The 25,529-nt window shown below is 39.8% G+C and overlaps 1 protein-coding gene and 1 pseudogene across 11 annotated transcripts in view; one reads left to right on the top strand and one right to left on the bottom strand.

Moving 5' to 3' along the window:
* The window catches only part of Kif21a (kinesin family member 21A), a 149,414-nt gene that overhangs the window by 61,563 nt on the left and 62,322 nt on the right, over positions 1-25,529 (bottom strand). For all 11 annotated transcript variants that reach the window (XM_070038738.1, XM_070038753.1, XM_070038765.1 and 8 more), the window contains exons 2-10: positions 14,197-14,419; positions 13,912-14,094; positions 10,875-11,024; positions 9,626-9,760; positions 8,676-8,843; positions 4,848-4,963; positions 3,606-3,801; positions 2,773-2,962; positions 1,702-1,765 (exon numbers count right to left, since the gene is read on the bottom strand). In XM_070038738.1, coding sequence (XP_069894839.1) covers positions 1,702-1,765; positions 2,773-2,962; positions 3,606-3,801; positions 4,848-4,963; positions 8,676-8,843; positions 9,626-9,760; positions 10,875-11,024; positions 13,912-14,094; positions 14,197-14,419 — 1,425 coding nt within the window. The remainder of the gene's footprint in view (positions 1-1,701; positions 1,766-2,772; positions 2,963-3,605; positions 3,802-4,847; positions 4,964-8,675; positions 8,844-9,625; positions 9,761-10,874; positions 11,025-13,911; positions 14,095-14,196; positions 14,420-25,529) is intronic.
* Positions 11,239-13,025, top strand: LOC138835846 (interferon regulatory factor 2-binding protein 2 pseudogene; annotated as a pseudogene).

The following is a 25,529-nucleotide window of genomic DNA, read 5'->3' as shown; positions in this document are numbered from 1 at the left end:
CACACACACACACACACACACACACACACACACACACACACACACACACACACACACACACACACACACCCCACAGTGGTACTTATTTGAGTAATATCGATAGTTACTTTAAGATGTCTTCTCATTTTTTTGTTTTTTGAAACATTTAAAGGATCTCTTATGCCTTGTGGAGCCAGAAACAGTAGAGGAAGTTCTATCATGGTTTGAGACCCTCTGGAAGATCTCAAAAAGAAGATGGAGGAGAAAGAACAAAAGTTCAAGATGGTGAACAAGAGAACAAGATGGTTCAAACAGGTTAGCTGTGAAGCATGATCTCTTCCCATACACTTCATTTCTACAAATAGGCAGCAGGAATTATATCTGAACAACATAGATGCTACCTCACAGAAACGACTGAAGTTTAATTTCAAGAGAAAATAGCTCAGTGTAAAGGCATTCCATGAAACCTTCAAATCTTACAGAAATGATTAATGTCCCTGACATTCTTTCCCACTCTCATTCTCCCATTCGGGGTCCCATGATCTTCTCCACATTTCCACACTGTGCCCAGGGTTTCTTTCACTGAATTCCACCATTCTGCTTACTTTGTGGGACTATTTAAGATTCCCTTCTTTGACTGTGAATTCCTTTATATTGAGCTTGCCTCCAGTCCATGACATGGTATTGGTATATAACCAGCCCTATAGCATACTTCAAGAAATATGAATAGATGTTCAAGAAAAAGGCAAGCAAACAGATGGAGTGAGATGATTCACACACACCAGTGGCAAAAGTACAAAAGAACAGGAAGAATATGAGATTCAAGAAATTAATGATGGGGCTGGGAAGTTGGCTCAGTGGTAGAGCGCTTGCCTTGCATGCCTGAGGCCCTGGGTTCGATTCCTCAGCACCACATAAGCAAAAAGAAAAAAGTCAGAAGTGGCACTGTGGCTCAAGTGGTAGAGCGCTAGCCTTGAGCTGAAGAGCTGAGGGACAGCGCTCAGGCCCAGAGTTCAGGCCCCGCAACCAGACCCAAAAAAAAGAAATTAATGATGATGTATAGATGGTGATCTATTCCAAAATGATGGAGGAAGAGGTACAAAGAAGAAAGATATCAAAGATAACTATATTGCCAAGCATCAGTGGCTCATGCCTCTAATCCTAGCTAGTCAGGAGGCTGAGATCTGAGAATCACAGTTCAAAGCCAGCCCAAGTAGGAAAATCCATGAGAGTCTTACCTACACTTAAGCACTAAAAAGCCAGACGTGGAACTGTGGCTTAAGTAGTAGACCACCAACCTTGAGCAAAAAACCTCAGGGTCAGTGCCCAGGCCCTGAGTTCAAGCCTTAGTACTGGCACAGAAAAAAAGAATTTATTAGCATCAATTGTGCCTATCCTATGTATCAGTTTATATACAGTAAGTTTATATACAGTCATATTACTGAAGCAGGATCCTCAGATCTCAGACTCCTAAGCAACTAGTATTACAGGTGTGAGCCACAGATGCCAGGACTTGAAAAGGGATGGGGATGCAGCTCAGAGGTAGAGTGTTTGCCTAGAGCACACAAGGCCCAGAGCTTCATTTCCATCCCCAGTACCAAAGGGAATAAGAAAACAATCAAGCCACTGAAGTATTACCATGTATAACTGCTGAACAACCAATCCCAGCAAATAGGAGTATCAGAACCGTAGCAAACCCCCAAACTAACAGAAAAACTATACCTGAGATCTTCAATTTCTTTGATGTAACTATGAATCATATTACTAATCTCTTCATTCCCTTCACCTGAAAGATAAATGAAATGACAATTTTCTTTTAAAATGAAGACTTCAAAAAAAGAGAAAAAGTTTAAGTTTGGATCCGCACCAATATTTCTTGAAAACAACATAATTTTATTTATTTACTTTTGTGCCAGTACTGGGATTTGAACTCAAGGCCTGGATGCTGTTCCTTAGTTTTTTCCATTAAGACTAGTGCTCTACCACTTGAACTACATCTTCACTTCAAGCTTTTTTTTTTCTTTTTTGTAGTTAACTGGAAATAAGAGTCTCAAAGACTTTTGCTGCCCAGAATGGTTTTCAATCATGATCCTCAAATCTCAGCCTCAAAAGTAGCTACATTTACAGACATTAGCCACAGGTACTCAGCTTAAACACTATTCTTTTTCTCCTTTTAATTGACCTTATTTAGTTACTTATTTGTTTTTGTGTTGATACTGAGGTTTAAAGTTAGGGCCTCACATTCTCACCTTTTTCACTCAAGGGTGGTACTCTACACCTGAGACACACCTCTACTTCCTTAAAATATAATTCTTTTCTTTTTTTTTTGTGGGGGGTGGGGGGGAGGTCTGGTCGTGGGGCCTGAACTCTGAGCCTGGGCGCTGTCCCTCAGCTCTTCAGCTCAAGGCTAGCTCTCTACCACTTGAGCCACAGCGCCACTTCCAGCTTTTTTCTTTTTGCTTATGTGGTGCTGAGGAATCGAACCCAGGGTCTCACGCATGCGAGGCAAGCACTCTACCACTGAGCCACCTTCCCAGCCCCAAAATATAATGCTTAATGGCAAATTTTCCATCCATAATTACCTGAACCAATAATTAACAAGGTAATATGACACAATGGGCAGAAAATGTTTTTGTAAAAATTTCTTACTTGAAAAAAATGATAGGTTTACTACAGACTAAATATACAAACTTTGATATTTCTACTTCAACAATTCCAAGTAATGAATGAAGACAAAGAAGGTTCCCAGCCCTCCAGAAGTTAATCCTTCTCTTCACATACTTGTCCACTTACCTGCTCTGGCAAGAACCTGGTTTGCCTGTTCACTAACAAGCTGTGTCACTCGGGTCCTCAATGCATCAACCGTCTCTTGCATGGCTTTGATTCTCACACGCAGGTTATTATTTTCAGTCTGTAGCATAGCATTCTCATGAAACATGTCATTGATGCTTTCCACGCCTTCCTCATCAATTATTCTTTTCCCCTAGAAAAGAAAAAAATCTCTCCTTGTTAGTTTTGAAGCCTTAAATACACAAGAGTTTTGATTAGGACTGTTGTATACCCAACCACCCATTTATCTTACCAGCACCAAGGCAAAGGATCCTTTATCCCTGAACAACCCTGCATGGTGCATTAGTCACTATAATAACGATTGAGCAAGAAGCCTTTTGAATAAGTAGTCGGTTAGGTTCGGAAGAATATTCTTGACACTACCCACAAGGAAGACTAGAAAATTCTGTCTCCAAAACATTTCCACTTTTATAAAACTAAGGTTGCTGAACACTAATGACTCATACTCCTAACCTTAGCTACTCAATAGACTGAGATATGAGGATCCTAGTTCAAAGCCAGTCTGAGCAGTTAAGTCCTTGAGACTCTTATCTCCAATAAACCACTAAAAATAGCTGGAAATCAAGCTTTCTATCAATCGCTACAGTCCCAGCTTTGAGCAGAAAATGCTAAGGGTCAGTGCCCAGGTCTTGAGTTCAAGCACCAGTACTGGCACACACACACACACACACACACACACACACAGACACACACACACAATCAAAAGATGTTACCATGCTCACAACATGCCAGCCTTAGCTGCATCTGAAAATGTAAGGCCAGGCCCCTCAGCTTACTGTTTTGTACTCCATGAGCTCCATTTGAAGTCGTGTGATCTCACTGCGAAGTGCATTGATTTGTTGACTAGCTCTGTCTTGATTCACCATGACTTTGTTCTTGATATTTCTAGCTCGATTAGCATATTTCAGAGTGTTTAATGTTTCCATAAAATCTCTGTCTGAAGGGCTGACACATGCTATCATGATCGTTTGGCTGAAAGATACAAATGACAAGATTAAATAAAATACTGAAATAATGATTTCTTGAGTCATCTGTTCTCTTCATGATAACAACCAATTGATGCTACAAACTAAAAACTCCTATGCTTTTAAACTTTAAGTAAGAGAGAAAACATGAGCCCTTTTGTATCTCTATGAAAACATATAAAGAGGATGGGTGGGTGTATAAAGTCATACTATTCAATGTACTTATGTGAAAATAGAAACAGGTATAAGTTGGGGGGATGAGTGAGGCTGGAAGAAATGGAGGAGAATGATAGGAGGGGTGACATTGATCAAGATAAATGAACAAATGACATGTTGGATTATAACTTAAAGATAATGGTGACAATAATAAAATAATAATTTATAATAATAATAATAACAATAATAATAGCCAGGTGCCAGTGGCTTACACATGTACTCTTAGCTACTCAGGAGATTGAGATCTGAAGGTTATGGTTCAAACCTAGCCGGAGCTAGAAAGTCCACAAGACTTTTATCTCCAGTTAACCACCAAAAAAAAAAAGGTATGAGTTGTGGCTCAAGTAGTAGAGCACCATTCTTCAGTACAAAAGCTAAGGGACAGCATTCAGACCCTGAGTTCAAGCCTCAAGTAATTACAAAATGATAATTTTGTAATTATATTTTTATTTAATATAATCATTAATTATATTTTTGTTTACTAAATATAATCATTCATTCCTCATCCTATTAATTTGCTCTATAATGAAGCAATCTTTATAAATTACCTTAATAATTTACTTCTTTTGGGGGGGGCGGTCAGTCGTGGGGCCTGAATTCTGGGCCTGGGCACTGTCCCTCAGCTCTTCAGCTCAAGGCTAGCACTCTACCACTTGAGCCACAGCGCCACTTCCAGCCTTTTTTCCTGCTGACGTGGTGCTGAGGAATCGAACCCAGGGCCTCATGCAGGCAAGGCAAGCGCTCTACCACTGAGCCACCTTCCCAGCCCACAAATTTACTTTTAAAATAATGAATAATGAAAATTCAGGAATGTGGAAGATAAACTCTTTTGCATACCTGTTACCCCCAAGGGAATCCTGCAGGAGTCTTGTCAGCTTGGAATCTCTATAGGGGACATGGGTAGCCCTCTTACTCTTGTCACCCAATGCACTTATGACATTGCCAAGTGCCAACTAATAGAGAGAAAAAGAGAAAAAATATAATATTGTTTTTGGCAATATTGAGATTGGAACTTAGGGCCTCATGCTTACTAAGGAAGCACTCTACCACTTGAACCACTCCACCAACCCTTTTTGTGCTGGTTATTTTCAAGATAGGGTCTCACTTTATGCTGGAGGTGGTCTGGACTTTGATCCTTCTAGTTGTGATAGCTTTTCTACTGGAAATGTCAGGTATGCACCACATGTCCAGCCACAGTGGTTCCTGTGGCAGGAGTGCATTCCATGCCCAGACATTGATTGGAATGGATCTCATGAATTTTGAGAATTAGTTTTCAACCATAGTCTCAATTTCTACCTCCCACATACCAAGGATTACAGGCTATACATTTACTAATTGTAACACTTTTAATAAAAAAAAAGTCTATGGGAAATAAAGAGGAAACATGAAAAAAATTAAAAACAACTGTGTTTGATTTTTATTTTTGTATATTCAAATACACATAGAGTAAACTTCAAGATTTTCTGTCTTAATTGCTAATAACTGACACTACAAAGTTTAGCACTATCTATATGAATGTATATACAAAAAAAGAAAGAGAGAGAGGAGAGAGAAGAAGAAAGAAAGAAAGAAAGAAAGAAAGAAAGAAAGAAAGAAAGAAAGAAAGAAAGAAAGAAAGAAAGAAAGAAGGAAGGAAGGAAGGAAAAAGAAAGAAAGATAATGAGTCACCTAGAGCAGGTGGCTCACATCTATAATCCTCTCTACTTTGAAGACTAAGATTGGAATTTGTGGTTCAAGGCCTACCCAGGTAGAAATATTCTCAAGACATCTTTTCAATGAAGAGCTGAATGCAGTGACATGAGCCAGTTATCCTAGCTACTAGAATGTCTAACATAGATGAACTGCACCCAGGTAAATGTCCTATCAGGAAGTGAGACCATATCTTAAAAATTACCAGGAGAAAATTGGGCTAGAATCATGGCTCAGTTGTAAGAGCACTGCTTAGCAAGTGTGACAACCAAAGTTCATTCCCTCGTATCACTACCCAACAACCTCACATTACAAGGAAATAATTCATGTCAAGCATCCAATTTTTTTAACAAATGGCAACACTGATCAAGATGCATTATACTAATGAAGTGACATGTTGAATTGAAGCTCCTTTATACAACTACTTAAAGACAATAAAAATAAATAATAAAGATAATATAAATAAATACTATGACACAGCTGTTATTTTTCCTGCAATGTCTACTGATTTCTACCATTTTTACCATGGTCAATGAGGTATTACTTGTAAAACACGTATTATTCAAAGCAATGGTCACATCAGTCTCATTACATAAACATCTACAATCATGTCATTTTGGAGGCCAAATATTACGCAAAAACTAGCATTAGGGTCACATTCTAGCTTAGTCCTCTTTTCCAGAAATCTTAAGCTTTGGCAAACACTAAAACTCGACTTGCTGTGTTTCAACATGCCTTAACAGAATAAGCATGAAAAGAGAACAACGGCTTTTCCCTGTGTCTGAAAGAACAAAGGAAAATACCACCATGATTTTTCATCTCTTAGGAAATCCCAAACAATATACAAAGCCCAGGATCCAAGTCATGACCTTTTATGCAATGTTTAAACACATAATCATGAGAAAATTAAGATGGTGGTAGGTATTGGGAGCCTTGCTTATCTCTAATCATTATTCAATGGTAATTTTACCAAAAAAAGGGTATAGTCATGTAAGACCACATATTGGCAAAGATTTTTTAAAATAGACCACAGGGCCAGGAGCTGGTGGCTCATGCCTATAATCCTAGCTACTCAGGAGGCTGAGATCTGAGGATCGCAGTTCAAAGCCAGCCCAGGCAGGAAAGTCTGCGAGACTCTTATCTCCAATTAACCACCAGAAAACCAGAAGTGGGGCTGTGTGATTCAAGTGGTAGAGCCCTGAGCTGAAGAGCTCAGGGAGAGCACCTGTCCCAGAGTTGGTTCAAGCCCCACAACAGACAAAAAAAAAAAAAAAAAAATAGACCACATGATTGGAGAATCCTGCTACAGTACTACAATTGAAAGATGTTATAGACATTTATATAAGAACAAATGCCCAATTTTATAATGAAGACACTAAGAAAAGATTCAGTACACCAAAATTTGCTGTTTTTTGGTTTGGTGCCAGTACTGAGACTTGAATGCTAAAACTCAGAGCCTGGGTGCTGTCCCTTAGCTTTTTCGCTCAAGGTTGCTGTTCTACTGCTGTAGCCACAGCTGCACTTTTTTTCTAGTAAATGGGAGATCAGAGTCTCACAGACTTTTCTGTCCAGGCTGGTTTTAAACCTCTAACCTCAGATTACAGCCCTCCTGAGTAGCTAAGATTACAGGCATGTGTTAGTGGATTTTGAAAAATTAACAAAAAGCCTTTTTTTTTTACTCTTATCCTTTGAAATACTTAAAATTAAATGATTGTATATATATATATATTTTTTTTTTTTTTTTTGACGGTCATGGGGCTTGAACTCTGGGCCTGGGCGCTGTCCCTCAGCTCTTCAGCTCAAGGCCAGCGCTCTACCACTTGAGCTATAGCGCCACTTCCGGTTTTCTGGTGGTTTATTGGAGATAGGAGTCTCACGGTCTTTCCTGCCCGGGCTGGCTTTGAACCGCAATCCTCAGATCTCAGCCTCCTGAGTAGCTAGGATTGCAGGCATGAGCCACCAGCGCCCGGCGATTGTATATATTTTTAAATAAGTTTTTTATTGTGAAAATACTGCACAGAGGGGTTACAGTTACATGAATAAGGTAATGAGTACTGTATATTTTTAAAGGTAGAAAGAAGTTTTAAAATAATTTCTATATAATATTCTGTGTTTATTAGAAATTTTAATTCAGTTAAATTTATACACATGAAGAAAACTTGCAATGTGGAAGAAAAAAAGAAAAAAGTGTACAATGTGAAATTATATGTAATGAATTATATAGCATTCCTTCTTAGATCAGGCCTGGTTTTCACTTGGACACATTATGTGTTACAAGAAAGAAAAGGGACTATAGTCATGGTTCAAGTGGTAGAACGCCAGCTGAAAAATCAGAGAAAGAGCCCGAGGCTTGATGTTAGTCCCCATAAAAGCAAACTTTGAATAAAAATAAAACAGACCCAGGCAGCAGTGACTCAAGCCCCAGCTCTCAGCTACTCAGGAGGCTAAGATCTGAGGATTATGGTTCAAAGGCAACATAACCAGAGAAGTCCATGAGACTTAAATCTCCAATTAACCAGCAGAAAGCTGAAAGTGGAGCTGTGGCTCAAGTGGTAAAGCTCTAGCCTTGAACAAAATAAATCTAAGGGACAGCACCCAGATCTTGAGTTCAAGTCCCAGTACTGGCACAATGAATCATTAAGGAGGAAATCTCTAGTTAACCACAGAAACACCAGAAGTGGAGCTGTGGCTCCAGTGGTTGAACACTTGTCTTCAGCAAAAAAGCTAAAGGACAGAGCACAGGCCCTCAGTTCAAGCCCCAGTACCAGCTCATAAATGGATGAATAAATAAATGAGAAAGTAAATAAACAAAAGACAGGTAGGTGTGTTGGTATATACCTGTAATACCAGTACTCAAAGCAAACAAAAAAGGATTACCTTGAGTTCATGAGGGCAGCCTGGGTTATTTAGACCCTGCCTCAAAACACAAAAACAGAAAAGTCCTGAGAGATTCTCAGCACAGTCCTCTAGTCTTACCAATCCACAGTTGATAGAAATGCCTTCTTTTGCCCTCTCTCCTGTAGCTCCAGTTCGCTTCAATCTTTCTGATCCTGCTAGATCAACAAAATGGAACTTTGCAGTCAGGGTTTCAAACTCATTCATCTGTGACGATTCGGAAACCATCTTATTATCAGTTGCATTTTCCTACAAGGAAGGGAAACAATTGAAAATACTTAGTATTTTCACATTAAATATCCTTTAACCCTGTCCACATTCTCATGCAAAGAGGCAACTTCTATGGAAATTAGAAACTTAATGTCAGAATCTGAAATAAGAGTTTCCAACTGCTCCCAGCTGAGGCTTTGCTTATGTTGAAGGGAAACACAAAATACTCAAAAGCCAAGGGTCTTGGGTGACTCTGCCCCAGCCACAGAGACACAGCAGGCTTTCTGCCAGATGCAGACATAAATCCATTTTCCCTCCCAAATCTTACATGGTGGGCTGGCTTTAACTTAAATAGGATCAGAACTAGGAATTAGAAAAATGAATAAACAACTGTATTTGAGCCAAATTTAAAGATTCATAAGATTTTTCATTTTATATATTTTTTATTGCAAAGATACTGAACAGAGGGGTTACAGTTACATGAGTAAGGTAATGAGTACATTTCCTATCTAGCATTGTTACTCCTCCCCACCCCTGTTTTCTTGTGTTCCAGGACTAGAGCTTGAACTCTGGGCCTGAGCACTGTTTCTTAGCTTTTTCATTCAAAGCTGGCACTCCATCACTTGAGCAACAGCTCCACGTTCAGCGTTTTGCTGGTTAATTGGACTTTTCTGCCAGGGCTGCCTTAGAACTGTCATCTAACAGATCTAAGCCTCCTGAGTAGCTAGGATTACAAGCATGAGCCCCCAATCCCCAGCTTCATTTGATTTTTTTTTTTAAGGTGACAAAGACTGAAAGTTTAGGAAATGAGAGTAACTCACAGCCTCTGCTTGGGGGCACACTCTGGTCTGACACACATGAATGGTAAAAATGGCATGTGAACGGGAGCTCTGAACATTCATCTGGGTGCTGGCAGTGGTACGGGATAGAGCACCCAGCTTCAAACACTGCATCATCTGGGAGAGAAGAGAAGAGCTTTTACTTTGAGCAATACTGATACAAGCTATCATCCAATTCCATGTCCAAGCTAAAGGCAAAAGTACACCATACTAAGGGATAGAAAAGACGCGGTTTTCTTCTATTATTATTTTAGTGACAAGCACTTTGAGAGCTGAACTTCTCAGTATAATAGGGTATTATTTTTTTTAATAGAAGAAAACACTGAGATGCTATTGTTTGCCATTTGCTGACATTTGCAGCTTCCGTTCCAAAACTGTTACAGTAGAATACTTGGGTACAAACTGAACAATAACTTGAATTGCTCAAGCTATTCTCTGTCTTCTACTGAAGTTTTTTGTGTTTGTATAATTTTTTTTGGGGGGGGGTCCACTCGTGGGGTCTGAACTCTAGGCTTGCGCGCTGTCCCTCAGCTCTTCAGCTCAAGGCTAGCACTCTACCACTTTAGCCACAGTGGTATGTGATACTAAGGAATGGAACCCGGGGCTTGATGCATGCTAAGCAAGCATTCTATCACGAAGCCACATTCACAGCCCCTGTGGTCTCACTCTGGAAAACCAATCATTTAACCAGCTTTATCTGTAAAAGAAAACTATATACACTGCTTTAAATTCTTTTGATTCTATACTGAACTTATCATAACTTATGACTTTTTTCCCTCTGTGTGTGTGTGTGTGTGTGTGTGTGTGTGTGTGTGTGTGTGTGTGTACACGAATGCGCACTGATACTGAAGCTTGAACTCAGAGCCTTGTACTTTCACTTGGCTTTTTCTGCTCAAAACTGGCCCTCTACCATTTGAGCCACTCCTCCACTTCCAGCTTTGTGGTTAATTGGAGATGAGTCTCACAGACTTTTCTGCTGTTTAACCTTTAACTGCAATCTTCAGATCTCTCAGCCTCCTGAGTAGCCAAGATTAGTGACATGCGCTACCAGCACCAAGTTATAACTCAAGATATTTTAAAATAATAACATATTGCTAAAAAATACAAAGAGAGAAAACAAGATTTTTAACTTTGATACACTTAAGGATATACAAATTTCATAACAGGCTATCAGAAAAGATGGCTAGATAAAGTAAACAATGATATATTTTAACCACAGCATAGAAGTCACCTCTGATTCTGTATTCACAGTACGCGTTGTCACTCCCACAGTGTAAATTCCTCCAGTTGAGTCTTCATGAATTCTTATATTAGATTTTTTATTTTTTGCATCAATGTCACGAGCAGTATCAAATAAGTCAAGGACCTCTTCATTATAAAGCTATCCAAAAGTAACATTAAAAGGTTAATTTAGTTAAATTGTAAGTATCAGAATACACTATACATGATGTTAATTTATCTCACATATTTTTAATTTCCTCCAAATCATACCTATTTCTTCAAAATCACACATTAATATAGATGAGTTAGTTATTATAAATATATCATCAAATGTATTTTCAAGAATAAGAATAGCAAATGACTTAAATCACTTAATGAGGGTTCAGAAATAGCTAAAAAGATCCATTCTTTCCAAGATACTAGCGAATACTTACATATATAAGCAAATAAATGTATATCAAATGTGGATTAACCCCAAATTTAAAGATTTCTTTCTGGGCTGGGAAGGTGGCTCAGTGGTAGAGCGCTTGCCTTGCATGCATGAGGCCCCAGGTTCGATTCCTCAACACCACATAAGCAAAAAGAATAAAAGCCGCAAGTGGCCTTGTGGCTCAAATGGTAGCTGAAGAGCTGAGGGACAGCGCCCAGGCCCAGAGTTCATGCCCCACGAACAGACCCAAAAACAAAAAACAAAAAAATATTTCTTTCTTTCTCTCCCTCTCTTTTCCTCTCCTTCCTTTTTTCCTTTCTTTCTTTGTGTGTGTGTGTTTTTTTTAGGGGTATAGGTACTGGCGCTTGGAATCCTGGGGCTTAAAATCAGAGCCTCAAGCCCTCCTTTTAGCTTTTGCCTCAAGGCTGAAAACTTTAAAACAATTCCACCTTCAGCTTCTTGGTGGTTAACTGGAGATACGAATCTTGCGGACTTTCTTGCCTGGGCTGGCTTCAAACTGAGATTCTTAGATCTCAGCCTCCTAAGTAGCTAGGATTACAGTTGTGAACCTCCAATACCTAGAGAGCTTCAAGGTTTTAAGTAAACAAATACTTAGCTTAGATTTTAGGAATTTTTACTACTTGAGCTAAAAAATATATTCCTTTTTGTCCTTTGATCCTTAATAGATCCAAAAACCAATAATTAGGTAAGACCTGGCTACCTCCTCAGACAAAAAATAGAGACCTGTTTTATGATCAATACACTCAACAAAGCTTAACATTATGAGGGTGGCGCCGACGGCCTGGCGGGCACCGCCGCCGCCGACCCCGGCGCCGCCGAGGGCGCGGGCAAGCCCCGCGGAGCAGGACTGGGCCTGGGCCGGCTGGCCCAAGGCAGTGCGCCACACGCTGCTGGCGCTGCACCAGCACGGCCACGCGGCGCCCTTCGACGGCAAGTTCAAGAAGGAGCCGGCGCTGGCCGCAGGCAGGTTGCTGGGGTTCGAGGCCAACGGGGCCAGCGGGGCCAAAGCAGTTGCGAGAACGGCTAGGAAAAGGAAGGCCTCCCCGGAGCCCGAAGGAGAAGTCGGCCCCCCTAAGATGAATGGCGAGGCCCAGCCCTGGCTGCCCGCGCCCGCCGAGGGGCTCAAGATCCCCGGGACCCCGGCATCCTCTTTTGTCTCTCTGCCGCCACCCACCGCCTCTTCTCATTCCAACCGGACCACACTGCCAGAAGCAGGCCAGAAAACGGCCAGTCCCCCATGGCAGCTCTGATCTTAGTGGCAGACAATGCAGGGGGCAACCATGCCTCGAAAGATGCCAACCCGGTGCACTCCACCACCAGGAGGAACAGCACCAGCCCCCCGTCGCCGTCCTCTATGAACCAAAGAAGGCTCGGTCCCCGGGAGGTCGGGGGTCAAGGCACCGGGGGACTGGAGCCCGTGCACCCCACCAGCCTTCCGGACTCCTCCCTGGCAGCCAGCGCCCCCCTGTGCTGCACCCTTTGCCACGAGCGGCTAGAAGACACCCACTTCGTGCAGTGCCCCTCCGTCCCCTCCCACAAGTTCTGCTTCTCTTGCTCCAGACAGAGCATCAAGCAGCAGGAGCGGTCTACTGTCCCAGCAGGGAGAAATGCCCACTGGTGGGCTCCAACGTCCCCTGGGCCTTCATGCAGGGTGAGATCGCCACCATCCTGGCCAGAGACGTGAAAGTGAAGAAGGAGAGGGACTCGTGACTTTCCCTGCTCCAGAGGCGCGATGGATGCACCCGGCTCAGACTGCTTGAACTGTATATATCTCTCCATACATATATAAATATATATAAATATATATATCCAAGACAAGGGAAATGTAGACTTCATAAAAATGGCTGTATAATTTTGATTTTTTTTGAATACATGTGTTTCTATATTTTTTTTGACGACAAAAGGTATGTACTTCTAAAGGCATTTTCTTCTTCTTTTGTTAACGTTATTGGCAAATCTTTTTGCTTTATTTTCCTGGTGACAGTTACCTTCTGTGTAGGCTGTAACTTGGCTGCTTTTTTTTTAAAGAGCACTTGACAAGCAGATGCTTCTAGCTGTCTTTGTATGCATTTATTTTAAAGAGAAAAAAAAGCCAAATACATTTTCTGACATTGAAAAAAAAAAACCATTATGAGGGTGGAAAGGAAAATAGAAGAACACATTTCCACATCTGTGGCTCAAGTGGTAAGAGTGCTAGCCTTGAGCTGAAGAGCTGAGAGATAGTGCCCAGGCCCAGAGTTCGAGTCCCACAACCAACAACAACAACAACAACAAAAAAGAATTCAGAATTTACTTGGGAGGCTGAGATCTAAGGATTGGGGTTTGAAATCAACTCACTCAGAAAAGTCCAGGAGACACTTATCTCTAATTAACCAGCAAAAACACTAGACTAGAGCCATGGCTAAGGTGGTAGAATGTCAGCAGAGCAAGAGTTGTGAAGCTCTGAGTTCAAGCCCCACTAATATCACTCTCTCTCTCTCTCTCTCTCTCTCTCTCTCTCTCTCTCTCTCTCTCTCTCTCTCTCTCTCTCTCACACACACACACACACACACACACGGAAATTTAAAGAAAATCAGTAATATAATTATATTATTACCTCTAAGAACTGGGCATTCACTTTAAAATCTGGAGGAGGAAGTCCATTTTTAATTGCTGTGTTTTTTTTTTCTTCAATGCTCTTGAAAAGATGTTTGACAGCACGGGAGATAATACCCTGCTCTTCCTCAATGATGTTAACATCAAATCCTGTTCCCATGGTGTATGTTTTGCCAGCCCCAGTCTGAAGAGAACAGAGCAAAGTGAACCTCCAACCATAATGCAAATTTAAAATACACAAATAAAAGTACATGAATGGAAAATTGAACAATTCCCGCATACTTACTTGTCCATAAGCAAACACCGTGGCATTGTATCCCTCAAAACACCCTTCAATTAGTTTCTCAATACACTGATTGTAGATATGTTCTTGCTGGGAATCAATGTCAAACACATAATCAAAGGTAAAAGCTTTGTCCTTCCCTAGGAAGACTTGAGGTTCTCCTGGAGTGACTGATGTACAAATATGGCATCCTTCAATTTTTTCTTTGGCAAGCTGTGGTCTTATTCTATGAGAAATAAATACAAATTTATTTCAGAAAAATGAAATAAGATGCAAGTGAACAACCACAAAGAAATCCCTCAAGAAATGGGGCTCTAAACTCCAGGGCTCCTTGGCACAGGTCGAAATTTTCTTAATGAAGACCCAGAAACACAACAAATCAAAGAAAGGTTGGGATTGCATTCAACTGAAGAACTTCTAAGAGCTTCTGCATGGCAAAGGACATAGCTAGTGAGATCAATAGAAAGACCACAGATTGGGAGATCTTCACTAGTCATACAACAGACAAGGGCCTCATATCTAAAATATACTTAGAACTCAAAAATATAAATTCCCCAACAAGAAATCCTCAAAGAAACAACAGCCCCATTAATAACTAGGCTAAAGAGGAAATAAGAATGGCCAATAGACACATGATGAAATGCTCAACTTCTCTAGCTATAAAAGAAATGCAAATCAAAACAACATTGATATTCCACCTCACCTCAGTTAGAATGGCTACAGTCAAGAAATCTAATAACAACAGATGCTGGAGGGATGTGGCCAAAAGGGAACACTACTGCACTGTTGGCGGGAGTGTAAATTTGTTCAACCACTCTGGAAAGAAGTACGGAGGTTCCTCAAAAGATTAAACATAGAGCTCCCCTATGACCCAGCAATCCCACTTCTGGGCATTTAGTCAAATGACCCAAACAAGGCCATATTAAAGCTACCAGCACAACTATGTTTATTGCAGCATTATTCACTATAGCTAAGACATAGAACCAACCAGATGCCCCTCAGTAGATGAATGGATCAAGAAAATGTGGTATATAGATATATACAATGGAATTCTATGCCTCCATCAGAAAGAATGACACCACCCCATTTGTTAGGAAATGGAAAGACTCAGAAAAAATCTTAAGTGAAGTAAACCAGACTTAAAGAAACATAGGTCCCATGGTTTCCCTTATTTGCAATAATTAGTATACATCTAGGATAATCTTATCAGATGAGCAGAGCAGAACAACTCAATAACTACTTACATATGACCATATAAAATGATGCTAAGTAAAATGAACACCAAAACATAGACACAGAGGTTTTTCTTTGTTGTTGTTGTTTTTAATGTATTATGTGATTTCTTTTTTATCTTCTGCCCCCTATGGTATATCCCCGTCACTGTGTTTGATTTTGGTTCCCTGGTATTGTACATACATTTATCTGAATTAGGGAAGGGAAAGAGAACAACAAAATGATGTGACAAAGGACAAGGGGGAAAACAATGTAACAGTGATATTCACAAGAAAGTATGTTGTAAATGAACTGTACAACTTGGGGGGTGTTGGAGGGAGGGAAAATAGAAAAATGAGGGAAGGGGTAACAAGTTTGACAAGAAACGTACTTATTACCTTACTTATGTAACTATAACCCATCTGTATATCACCATGACAATAAAAAAGAGGAAAAAAAATGTATGAACTCTCCTCCAGAAAAATTCATACCTGGAAAACTATGATGATTGCTCTTGTCTTTTTGATGTTTATAACAAACTCGAGTGTTGTGTTTCATAAATGTTTGCATTCTTTCAAAAAAAAACTGATGTAATCACCCAACTTCTTCCTTAATTATAACACTTACATATATTGATTTATAATCAGTTAATTTCAATATATAATTTTACCTAACAATCACAATGTTACTTAAAAATCAGTAGGGTGCCAGTGCTCACAGCTATAATCCTAGCTACCCAGGAGGCTGAGATCTGAGGCGTTTAAAGCCACGCAGAGCAAAAAAGTCTGTAAGACTCTTATTTCCAATTAATCAGAAAGTGGTTAATTGCCAGAAATGGAGGGGCAGCTCAAGTGGTAGAGTGCCAGCCTTGAGCATAAAGCCAGACCTTGAGTTCAAGCTCCAGTAGATTCTCAGTGAAATAATTACTACCAAAATTCTATTTGTTATTTTTATTTTAGATTTATTCACTTGATTTTCAGTGACCATCATATGCAAAAATGAAATGTGGAAGACACAATATTTATCCTAGATTGATCTTTCCACACTTTCACTAGTGTTTTGCAAGCCTGGAAATCTAATGTCAAGAAGATATCCTACCCAGGCACCAGTGGCACCAGTGGCTCATGGTTAAAGTCCTAGCTGCTCCAGAGGCTGAGATCTGAGGATCACAATTCAAAACCAGCCCAGGCAGAAAGTCCATGAGACTTTTATTTCCAATGAATCACCAAAAAGCTGTAAATGGAGCTGTGGCTCAAATGGTAGAGTGCTAGTCTTGAGAGAAAAAGCAGGGGACAGCATGCAGGCCCCAAGTTTAAGCCCCAGTATTGTCACACAAAGAAAGAAGTTAAGAGAAAGAGAGAGAGACATACACACAGAGACAGACAGAGACAGAGACAGAGACAGAGAGATAGAGATAGAGATAGAGGAGGAAGAATGGAAGGGAGGGAGAGAGGGAAGGAAGAAGAGAGGGAAAGAAGGAAGGAGAGAGAGAAAAGGAAAGCAGGCAAGTATATCCCCAGAATATATATATATATATATATATATATGTACAGCTATGCATGTATTAAAGATATGTTAGAACTCCTATATTAATTATATACACATATACCAAGATAAATACTGAAGCAGAAGTTTGTGAAGAAAGAAAAATAAATACAAATAGGAGTTCTAATATTTTCTCTCCAAAATCCTATAAATAATTATGGGTTGTCTTAACTGCACTTGAAGACCACAGCACACAGCACTACAGCTATCCTACCAGCTCTCAATTCTAATACCTTTCTGTTCTGTCTTTTCTTTTAATTTTGTGGCCTCTTTTCAAAGGAAAGAAAATGCACGTTCATAACAGAAGAATACAAAACTAAGCGCCAACTGACTAGCTCTACAAAGAGAACCGTGTTTGGCATACACAGCAATGATGACTTGTTAAATTTTTAGAAAGACTCCTATTTGCCATGAAGAAAGATGCAATTTTTAAAAGGTAGGACAACCAGAGACAAAAAAACATAAAAATGGGGCTGGGAAGTTGGCTCAGTGGTAGAGTGCTTGCCTTGCATTCATGAGGCCCTGGTTCAATTTCTCAGCACCACGTAAGCAGAAAAAGCCAGAAGTGGCACTGTGGCTCAAATGGTAGAGCTAAAGAGCTGAGGGACAGCACCCAGGCCCAGAGTTCAGGCTCCACAACATACCAAAAGAAAAAAGAAAAAGAAAAAAAAAAAAAAGAAAACTGATAACAACAAAGAGAGGAATGGATTTTTTAAAATTCTGACCACACATGATTATGAGATTTAAAGTTAAGTCTATACAGAAAGAGTTAATCTATTTATTAAAGATAAACCCCTACATATACATCCCATGAATTTAACTCTTTTTAGTTCATCAAGATGGAAGGTCAATGGAAGAACAGAAAATACAAAATTGAAAAGGGACTGAATTTTTGGAACCTTCATTATCTAAAATAGGATGCTATACCTTTTCTTCTATGACATTGTAGGGCTTGTGTTTTGTTGGTTTTTTTGTTTTGTTTTGTTTAGCTTTTACTTGTGTGTTTGTGTAATTACTATGGCTTGAACTCGGAGCCTGGGCACTGTCCCTTAACTATTTTGCTCTAGGCTAGAACTCTACCATTTAAGCCATATCTCCTATACCTCTAACTGTAAGGGTCTCTTTCCTTCCCTCCCTCCCTTCTTCCTTCCCTCCCCTGCCTCTCTCTTTCACTTTGGGGGGTAGGGTTGAGGGTGGGGGTTGATTGGAAGTAAGAGTCTCTTTGATTTTTTTTTTTCCTCAGCTGTTTTCAAACCATGATCCTCAGATTGCATATACCCGAGCAGCTAAGATTGTAGGTGTGAGCCACTAGTGCCTGGCTTGGTATTTTTCTTTGATAAAGTCTTGAGTTGTAGGGGCTGAGAAGGTGACTCAGTGGTAGAGTGCTTGCCTTGCATGCATGAGGCCCTGGGTTCGATTCCTCAGCACCACATAAGCAGAAAAAAAAGCCGTAAGTGGTGTTATGGCTCAAGTGATAGAGTACTAGCCTTGAGCTGAAGAGCTGAGGGACAGCACCCAGGCCCAGAGTTCAGACCCCACGACCAGACCCCCTCCCCCCCAAAAAAAAGTCTTCAGTTGTGTTTTCTTTTAATGGAATACAACAATCAACCTGGGAATGGTAGGTACCATGGAAAAAGCAATGAAGTGATCATCAGAAGACTTGGGCATTTTTGCTCACTGCACCATCTCAAATGGTATTCTTCTGTGTGGATCTCTGCTCTGTAGAAGGGAGTTACCATTTCCAAGATTCCTTTTGGATCTAACATTTACACTAGAGGATATTATTTTAAAAGACAAAGAGGAAGCTGGTGGCTTGTGCCTAAAATTCTAGCTACTCAAGAGGCTGAGATCTGAGGATCATGGTTCAAAGCCAGCCCAGGTAGGAAAGTCTATCTCCAAGACTATCTCCAAGTAAGCACCCAAAAAGCCAAAAGTGGAGCTGTGACTCAAGTGGTGGAATGCTAGCCTTGAGCAAAAAACTTCAGGAATAGCTCCCAGGCCCTGAATACAAGCTCTAAGACAAACACACACAAACACACACACACACACACACACACACACACACACACACACACACACACACACGCACAGAGGAAAATAATAGTTATGCACTATTATAAAAGGATAGTACAAGAAAACAAAGAATTCATCATAAAACTCTACATTCTTAGACTAAAGAAATAGCCTATGGTATCAGCATTCTGATTCCACATATTGTTTTTGTTTTGTTGGGCACTCACTGGGTACTGTCCCTTAGATTTTTTGCTCAAGGCTGGCACTCTACCATTTGAGCTGCATTTCTACTACCAGCTTCTTGGTGGTTAAGTGGTTAAGTGGTTAACTTTTCTGCCCCACCTGGCTTCAAGATGTGATCCTCATATCTCAGCCTCCTGAGTAGCTAGGATTACAGGTGTGAGCCACCAGCTCCTAGCCCTCGTTTTTACTGGAATTTAGAATTCAGGACCGCATGCTTATTAGGCAGGCACTCTACCATATGCCTAGCCTTATTTTGCTTTGTTTTTGATTTTCAAGTAGGGTCATACTTTTTTGCTGGGACAAGCTTCAACCCCCAGTTCTCATGTCTTACAAAGCCCATGGCGCTAGAATTTCAGGGCAGCATCACCACACCCTACCCAAATATATTCTTGATAAGATTTCTTAAAATTAGTATTTTCTTCTTTCCAAACCTCTCCTCCCCCACTTTATGAAACCAGAATAAGAACCTAATCACCTCCAGGAGAATGACTATCTTGATTAATGCAAACCAGAAAAATGAGATCCAGCAACATCCTCCAATTACACCCTCTTCCTTATTGTGCCAATAATCCATCTCCAAGAGCTATTAATTATCCTTGAAATAGCTCTCCAGTCCACCTAGTTCTTTCCTTGCACAGGCATACCATGCTAATCAAGGCCATCATTATCTTACTTCAAACATTGCAAAAGTCTCACCCCTGTGCCTCCATCACATCTTGTCCGGAACAATCAGTTCCATGCACACATTGCAGAATCAGTGATATTTGTGAAATACAAAATTAATCAGGTCACTAGACCCATTCAGTCCAACCCTCTGCTTTTGCTATGTTCTATCTTTGCATTAAAGATTTCCATCTGTAGGAGTGCTGTGAGTACTACAGCTATGACCTCTCGTTTCTGTGCCATAAAACACAGTGCTTTCTTCCTTTTCACAATTCTCTACTCCTTTACCAGTATGAATACCCTGGGTGTTTTTTTTATTTCTTTTTGGTGCTGATACTGGGGCTTAAAAACTCAAGGCCTGGGTGCTGTCCCTTAGCTTCTTTGCTCAAGTTAGCACCCTACCATTTATTGGTTTATTGTTGGTCAATTGAAGATAAGGGTCCCACGAACATTCTTGCACTGGCTGGTTTGAAACTATCCCCAGATCTCACCTCCTGAGTAGCTAGAATTTCAAGTGTGAGTCACTGGTGCCCAGCTCTGAACATCTTGTTTTCAATCTCTGTTCAGTTATCAATTCATCTGGAAGTTCCTGTGACTTCTCTGCATCCCAATAGAGCATCACATCTGAGTTCAATGTGTTCTAAAGACACCTCATTAATACCATGTCTCTGCTTTCTACCAGCTTTCTACCTGCTTCACTTCTCTGAAAACTTAACGAAACTCATGTAATAAAACAAATAAAAGTAAATACAGGTGTATAAATGAAAATGAACACTTGACTACAACTTGAAATAAGTAGCTCATTAACTTTGTTTGTTTGTGTATGTGCTGATACAGGGGCTTGAACTCAAGGGCTGCCCACTGTCCCTTAACTTTTACAGTCAAGGCTGGTACTCTACCACTTCTGGCTTTTGGTAGTTAGTTGGAGATAAGAGCCTCATGGACTTTCCTACCCAGGCTGGCTTTCATCTGTGATCCTCACATCTCAGCCTCCTGAGTAGCAAGGATTACAGGGGTAAGCAGACCCCCAGCAACACTGACTTTATATAATAATTATAACCATGGGGTAATTTATTTAGTTACTAAGATACTTTTCATTTCAATATAACAAAGAAAAATAAATGAAATTTCTACTGCAGAGCTGAAGGCCAATTTTAGAATGCTAACTACACTCTCTGGATTTAACTCCATCTCCTAACTTCTACTCATCTGACTGTTGCCCTTACTAAGGGCAGAGTGATGTGTTTGAAACAGAACTGATACCCAGTTCCATTTACTGGCATGGGTGGAGAAGAAAGAGATTTTGAATGTCAACAGATGCATGCACACTCATTCTGCAAGATCCCAGTCATGGCAATTTCCTAGCAAGCCTGAGAACTTCAGCCTGGAAAGGGGTGATCTCTCACAAACACAGGGAAATGGGAGGAAACTATTTTTAAAGGCCAGACATGGACTTCCATTCCAAAGCCCATTCAAAAGTTAGTATTTTAGCCAGTGCTGGTAGCTACAATCTTATCTACTCAGAAGGCTGAGATCTGAGGATCATGAGTTAAAAGCCAGCCTGGCAAAAAAATCTGTGAGACCTTTATCACCAACCAACCAGCAAAAAGCCAGAAGTGAAGGTATGACTCAAGAGGTAGAGCACAAGTCTTAAATGAAAAAAATAAGTGGGAATTCAAGGCCCAGAGTTCAAGCCCTAGTACCTGCAGAAAAAAAAAAAATTTTAACTAATGTATTGAATATTTTTCCATAACCCAAGAATTCTCAGTCCTATCCCATACCAATTCACTTGCTTAAAGTGTAAAGAGCTTCAGACCTACCCAGCTACCCGCCTAAATTTCACAATTATTTATTGAAATTTTATAGGAACAAAATCTAGTATCAGTCTTTCTAAGAAAGAGGAAGCCACCAAAAAAAATTTTTTTAAGAAGATGACATTTACACTAGACACCGGTGGTTCATGATTGGAATCCTAGCTGTTCAGGAGGCTGAGATCTGAGGATCATGGTTCAAAGCCAGCCCAGGCAGGAAAGCACGTGAGATTCTTATCTCCAATAAACCACCAGAAAACGGGAAGTGGCACTGTGGCTCAAGTGGTAGAGTGCTAGCCTTGAGCTGATGGGCTGAGGACAGCGCCCAGGCCCAGAGTTTAAGCCCCATGACCGAGGGAAAAAAAAAAAAAAGAATATGACATTTACTACTCTGATATTTTCATTCTTATATTTTATGTAAAAAATAAGACATTAAGTATGTTCATCTAATCCCAACGCTAAGAAACTATTACTGTAAACAATCTCATTATTAAAATTAAGAAATAATAAAACCTCACCGATCTTTAAATACTAGGTCTATTTTGTGATGCTTCTTTCTTTTATTTAATTTTGGTTGTGGTGCTTGAACTCAAGGCCTAGTGCTGTCCCTGAGCTCTTTTGCATGAGCTTTTGCATGAGCTAGCACTCTACCACTTTGAGTCACACCACTTCCAGTTTTCTGATGGTTAATTGGAGGTAAGAGTCTCACAGACTTACCTGCCCAGGCTGGCTTTGAACAGTGATCCTCAGCCTCTTGAGTAGCTAGGATTATAGGCATGAGCCACCAGTTCCTGGCTTGATCTACTTCTTCATGGAAGGATATATATTTTTGTTTGTTTGTTTGTTTGTTGGTCATGGGGCTTGAACTCTGGGCCTGGGCACTGTCTTTCAGCTCTTCAGCTCAAGGCTAGCCTAGCACTCAACCACTTGAGCTACAGCACCACTTCTGGTTTTCTGGTGGTTAATTGGAGATTAAGAGTCTCACGTATTTCCTGCCCGGGCTGGCTTTGAATTGTGATCCTCAGATCTTAGCCTCCTGAGTAGCTAGGATTATAGGCATGAACCACCGGTACCCAGCTTGGAAGGGCATATTTTAAGCTGCATAAAACATGTGCTATCCATATTTAGGGGAGGATATTCTAACATTACCCAGCAGTATTACAGTGTATGATGCCACCAAACTATACTATACTACATAACTATAGCTTTCTATATTTAACATTTAAGTAATTATAGATTACCTATACATAATTATGTTATCTATACATCTGACTAATTTTGGATAATTATATATAATCATATTGCATGTGAATAATTATAATATAATTATAGCTATAAAAATGTAATTTGTTGTGCCTAGCTGGTGAATGTTGCAGGTTTGAAATAAAGTATGATATAAGCTGTAAATTTTAAGTTGAATCCATGCTGCCCTCATTTTCTCCCACCTTAATCTTTCTTTTAGCACACAGTAGATTTAGTTTTCTGCCTTTGCCCTTTCTGATATTGCTCTAACAAAAAGCACCAAAAACTTTATTTCCAAACACTACGTAACTTTCACAGCCTTCATAAAACCTGACCTCCTTCAAAGTCTGATCCTGTTTACAACTCCCTATTTCCCAATTTCTATTGCAGTTGGCTTTGTGCCATCCCTTATATATTTTTTTTACTGATCCTCATTTCTGAAGTGATATTTTCCCCTCCACCACATATATCTGCCTATCTAAAAATGTCAGTCTTTCCTAGAAAAAAAAATATATACAGATTCTTTGCTTGGTCCCTAATATCCTCATCTGAAATTGCTCCTGTAAGTTGAGTTAATTACTTATCCTCTTAGCATATTCCTTCATAATTCCATATAGCAGATATAAAAACTAAATTACTGCTCCTCATTTTAAAGACAAGATCATATCATATGAAGTCATAAAATAATTTAACAAATGATTACAGAGGACTCCTATAAACTGTACCAGGTAATCTAATATCTAACATCATTTCACTTTGTCATAAGAAACTTTATGTTTTGGAGGTTTGGGTTGTATTGGGGGGGGGATTTAGAGGAGGGGCTGTGTGTGCCAATACTGGGGCTTGAACTCAGATAATTGTACTCTCACTTGGCTCTTTTGCTCAAGGCTGACGCATAACCCTTGAGCTACACCACTACTTCCAAGAAATTTATTCCTATGTGTGTGTCCTGGGACTTGAACTCAGGACTCGTCTGCTGTCCCTAAGCTTTTTTGCTCAAGACTAGCACTCCACCCATGAGTCCACAGATCTGCTTTCAGCTCTTCTGCTATTAAATGGAGAGAAGAGTCTCACAAACTTTCCAGCCTAAGCTGGCATCCAAGTGTGATCCTCAGATCTTAGGCTCCTGAATAGTTAGGATTACAGATATGAGAAACTTGTTCTTAAACAATCATCTAACCATTATACATCTCAATTTCTTAATTTATAAAATGAAGAACTTTATAAAATAAGGTTATTTGCAATTCAAATTCCATTTTAATTGATCTTTTAAGGAAAACAAAAAAGGTTTCTTATGCTGGCTTTACAAAGAAAGTATTAATAAACTACTTGTTTTGCCTTTCTTTTTTCTTTCTTCTTTCTTTTTTTTTTTCTTTCTTTGTGCCAATACTAAGACTTGAACTCAGGGCCTTGGGTTCTTATTTGGCCTTTTCACTCAAGGCTGGCATCTCCCACTTGAGCCATACCTCCACTTATGGTTTTTTGTATACCTGAGTCTTTAGGAAAGCTAACTGTCAATATACTCTGGAAAGAATTTAAGTATAACATAACAGTGAACATTGTATATGCACACATGACAAGAAAAGTCTTAATCCCCAAATAAAATTTTTAATTATAATTATCAATACCACTGTCCATATCCATATAGGGTATATAAAAGGAACCAAAATGGGGGAGGGGGTGTTTTTTGCTGGTTTTGTGTGTGTGTACTGAACTCAAAGCCTCCCATATGATAAATAAATGCACTTTATCACTAAGCTATTTCTTAAGCCCCCTAAAGGGGAATTTTCACCCTATTAATATTATTACCATATTGCCATACAAACAGTAATGTAACTTCATTCAAAAAGGAACAGAATTAAGTTCCTTAGTAACAGGTTTGCTCAAAGGAGGGAATCAAATCATTATGGAGCTGGGCTTGGTGGATCATGCCACTAATTCCAACTTCTTAGGAAGTAAAGATAGGAGGATCTCAGTTAGAAACTAGTGCAGGCAAAGTAACATAAATAAGACCCTATCTCAAAGCACAAGCAAGATGTGATGGTACATACCTGTGATCCCCAGCAACATGAGGGACACAAGTAGAAGGATAACGCAAAACATGCACAAGAAAAAAGTACAAGACCCTACCTAAAAAATAACAACAAAAAAAGGGCTGAATGTGTGGCTTAAGTAGTAGAGTGATTGCTGAGCAAGCAGGAGGCCCTTGAGTTGAAGCTCCAGTAACACAATAAATAAGTGAATAAATGCATAAGAATAATTTATTTTTATAGGTATACATACATTTGTCTTATATGTACAAAATACACAAATACATATGTGTATATACACATGTATGCGTGTGCATATGTGCGTGCATATATATATATATATATACACACACACACACACACACACATATGTAATGCATATAAACACATAACCCAGAATAAACCTTTCTTTTCCTAACTTATTGGTCACATTATTTTTCCTCAGAATAAAGGCACAGAACATCTTCCTTTTTTGCAACTGGCTACTGCGTATTCCTCACCCTGTTAGAGGGCACAGATGTCCTTAAGCTACAGGTACATAAGTGTGATGAACTCTTCCACTACCTACATGTCTTTG

This window comes from Dipodomys merriami, unplaced genomic scaffold (assembly GCF_024711535.1).
Source record: "Dipodomys merriami isolate MVZ:Mamm:240054 unplaced genomic scaffold, mDipMer1.0.p SCAF_10, whole genome shotgun sequence".
In the NCBI taxonomy this organism is placed as follows: domain Eukaryota; kingdom Metazoa; phylum Chordata; class Mammalia; order Rodentia; family Heteromyidae; genus Dipodomys; species Dipodomys merriami.
The sequence above is the reverse complement of the archived record's forward strand: the minus strand, read 5'-3'. Positions and strand labels throughout refer to the sequence as shown.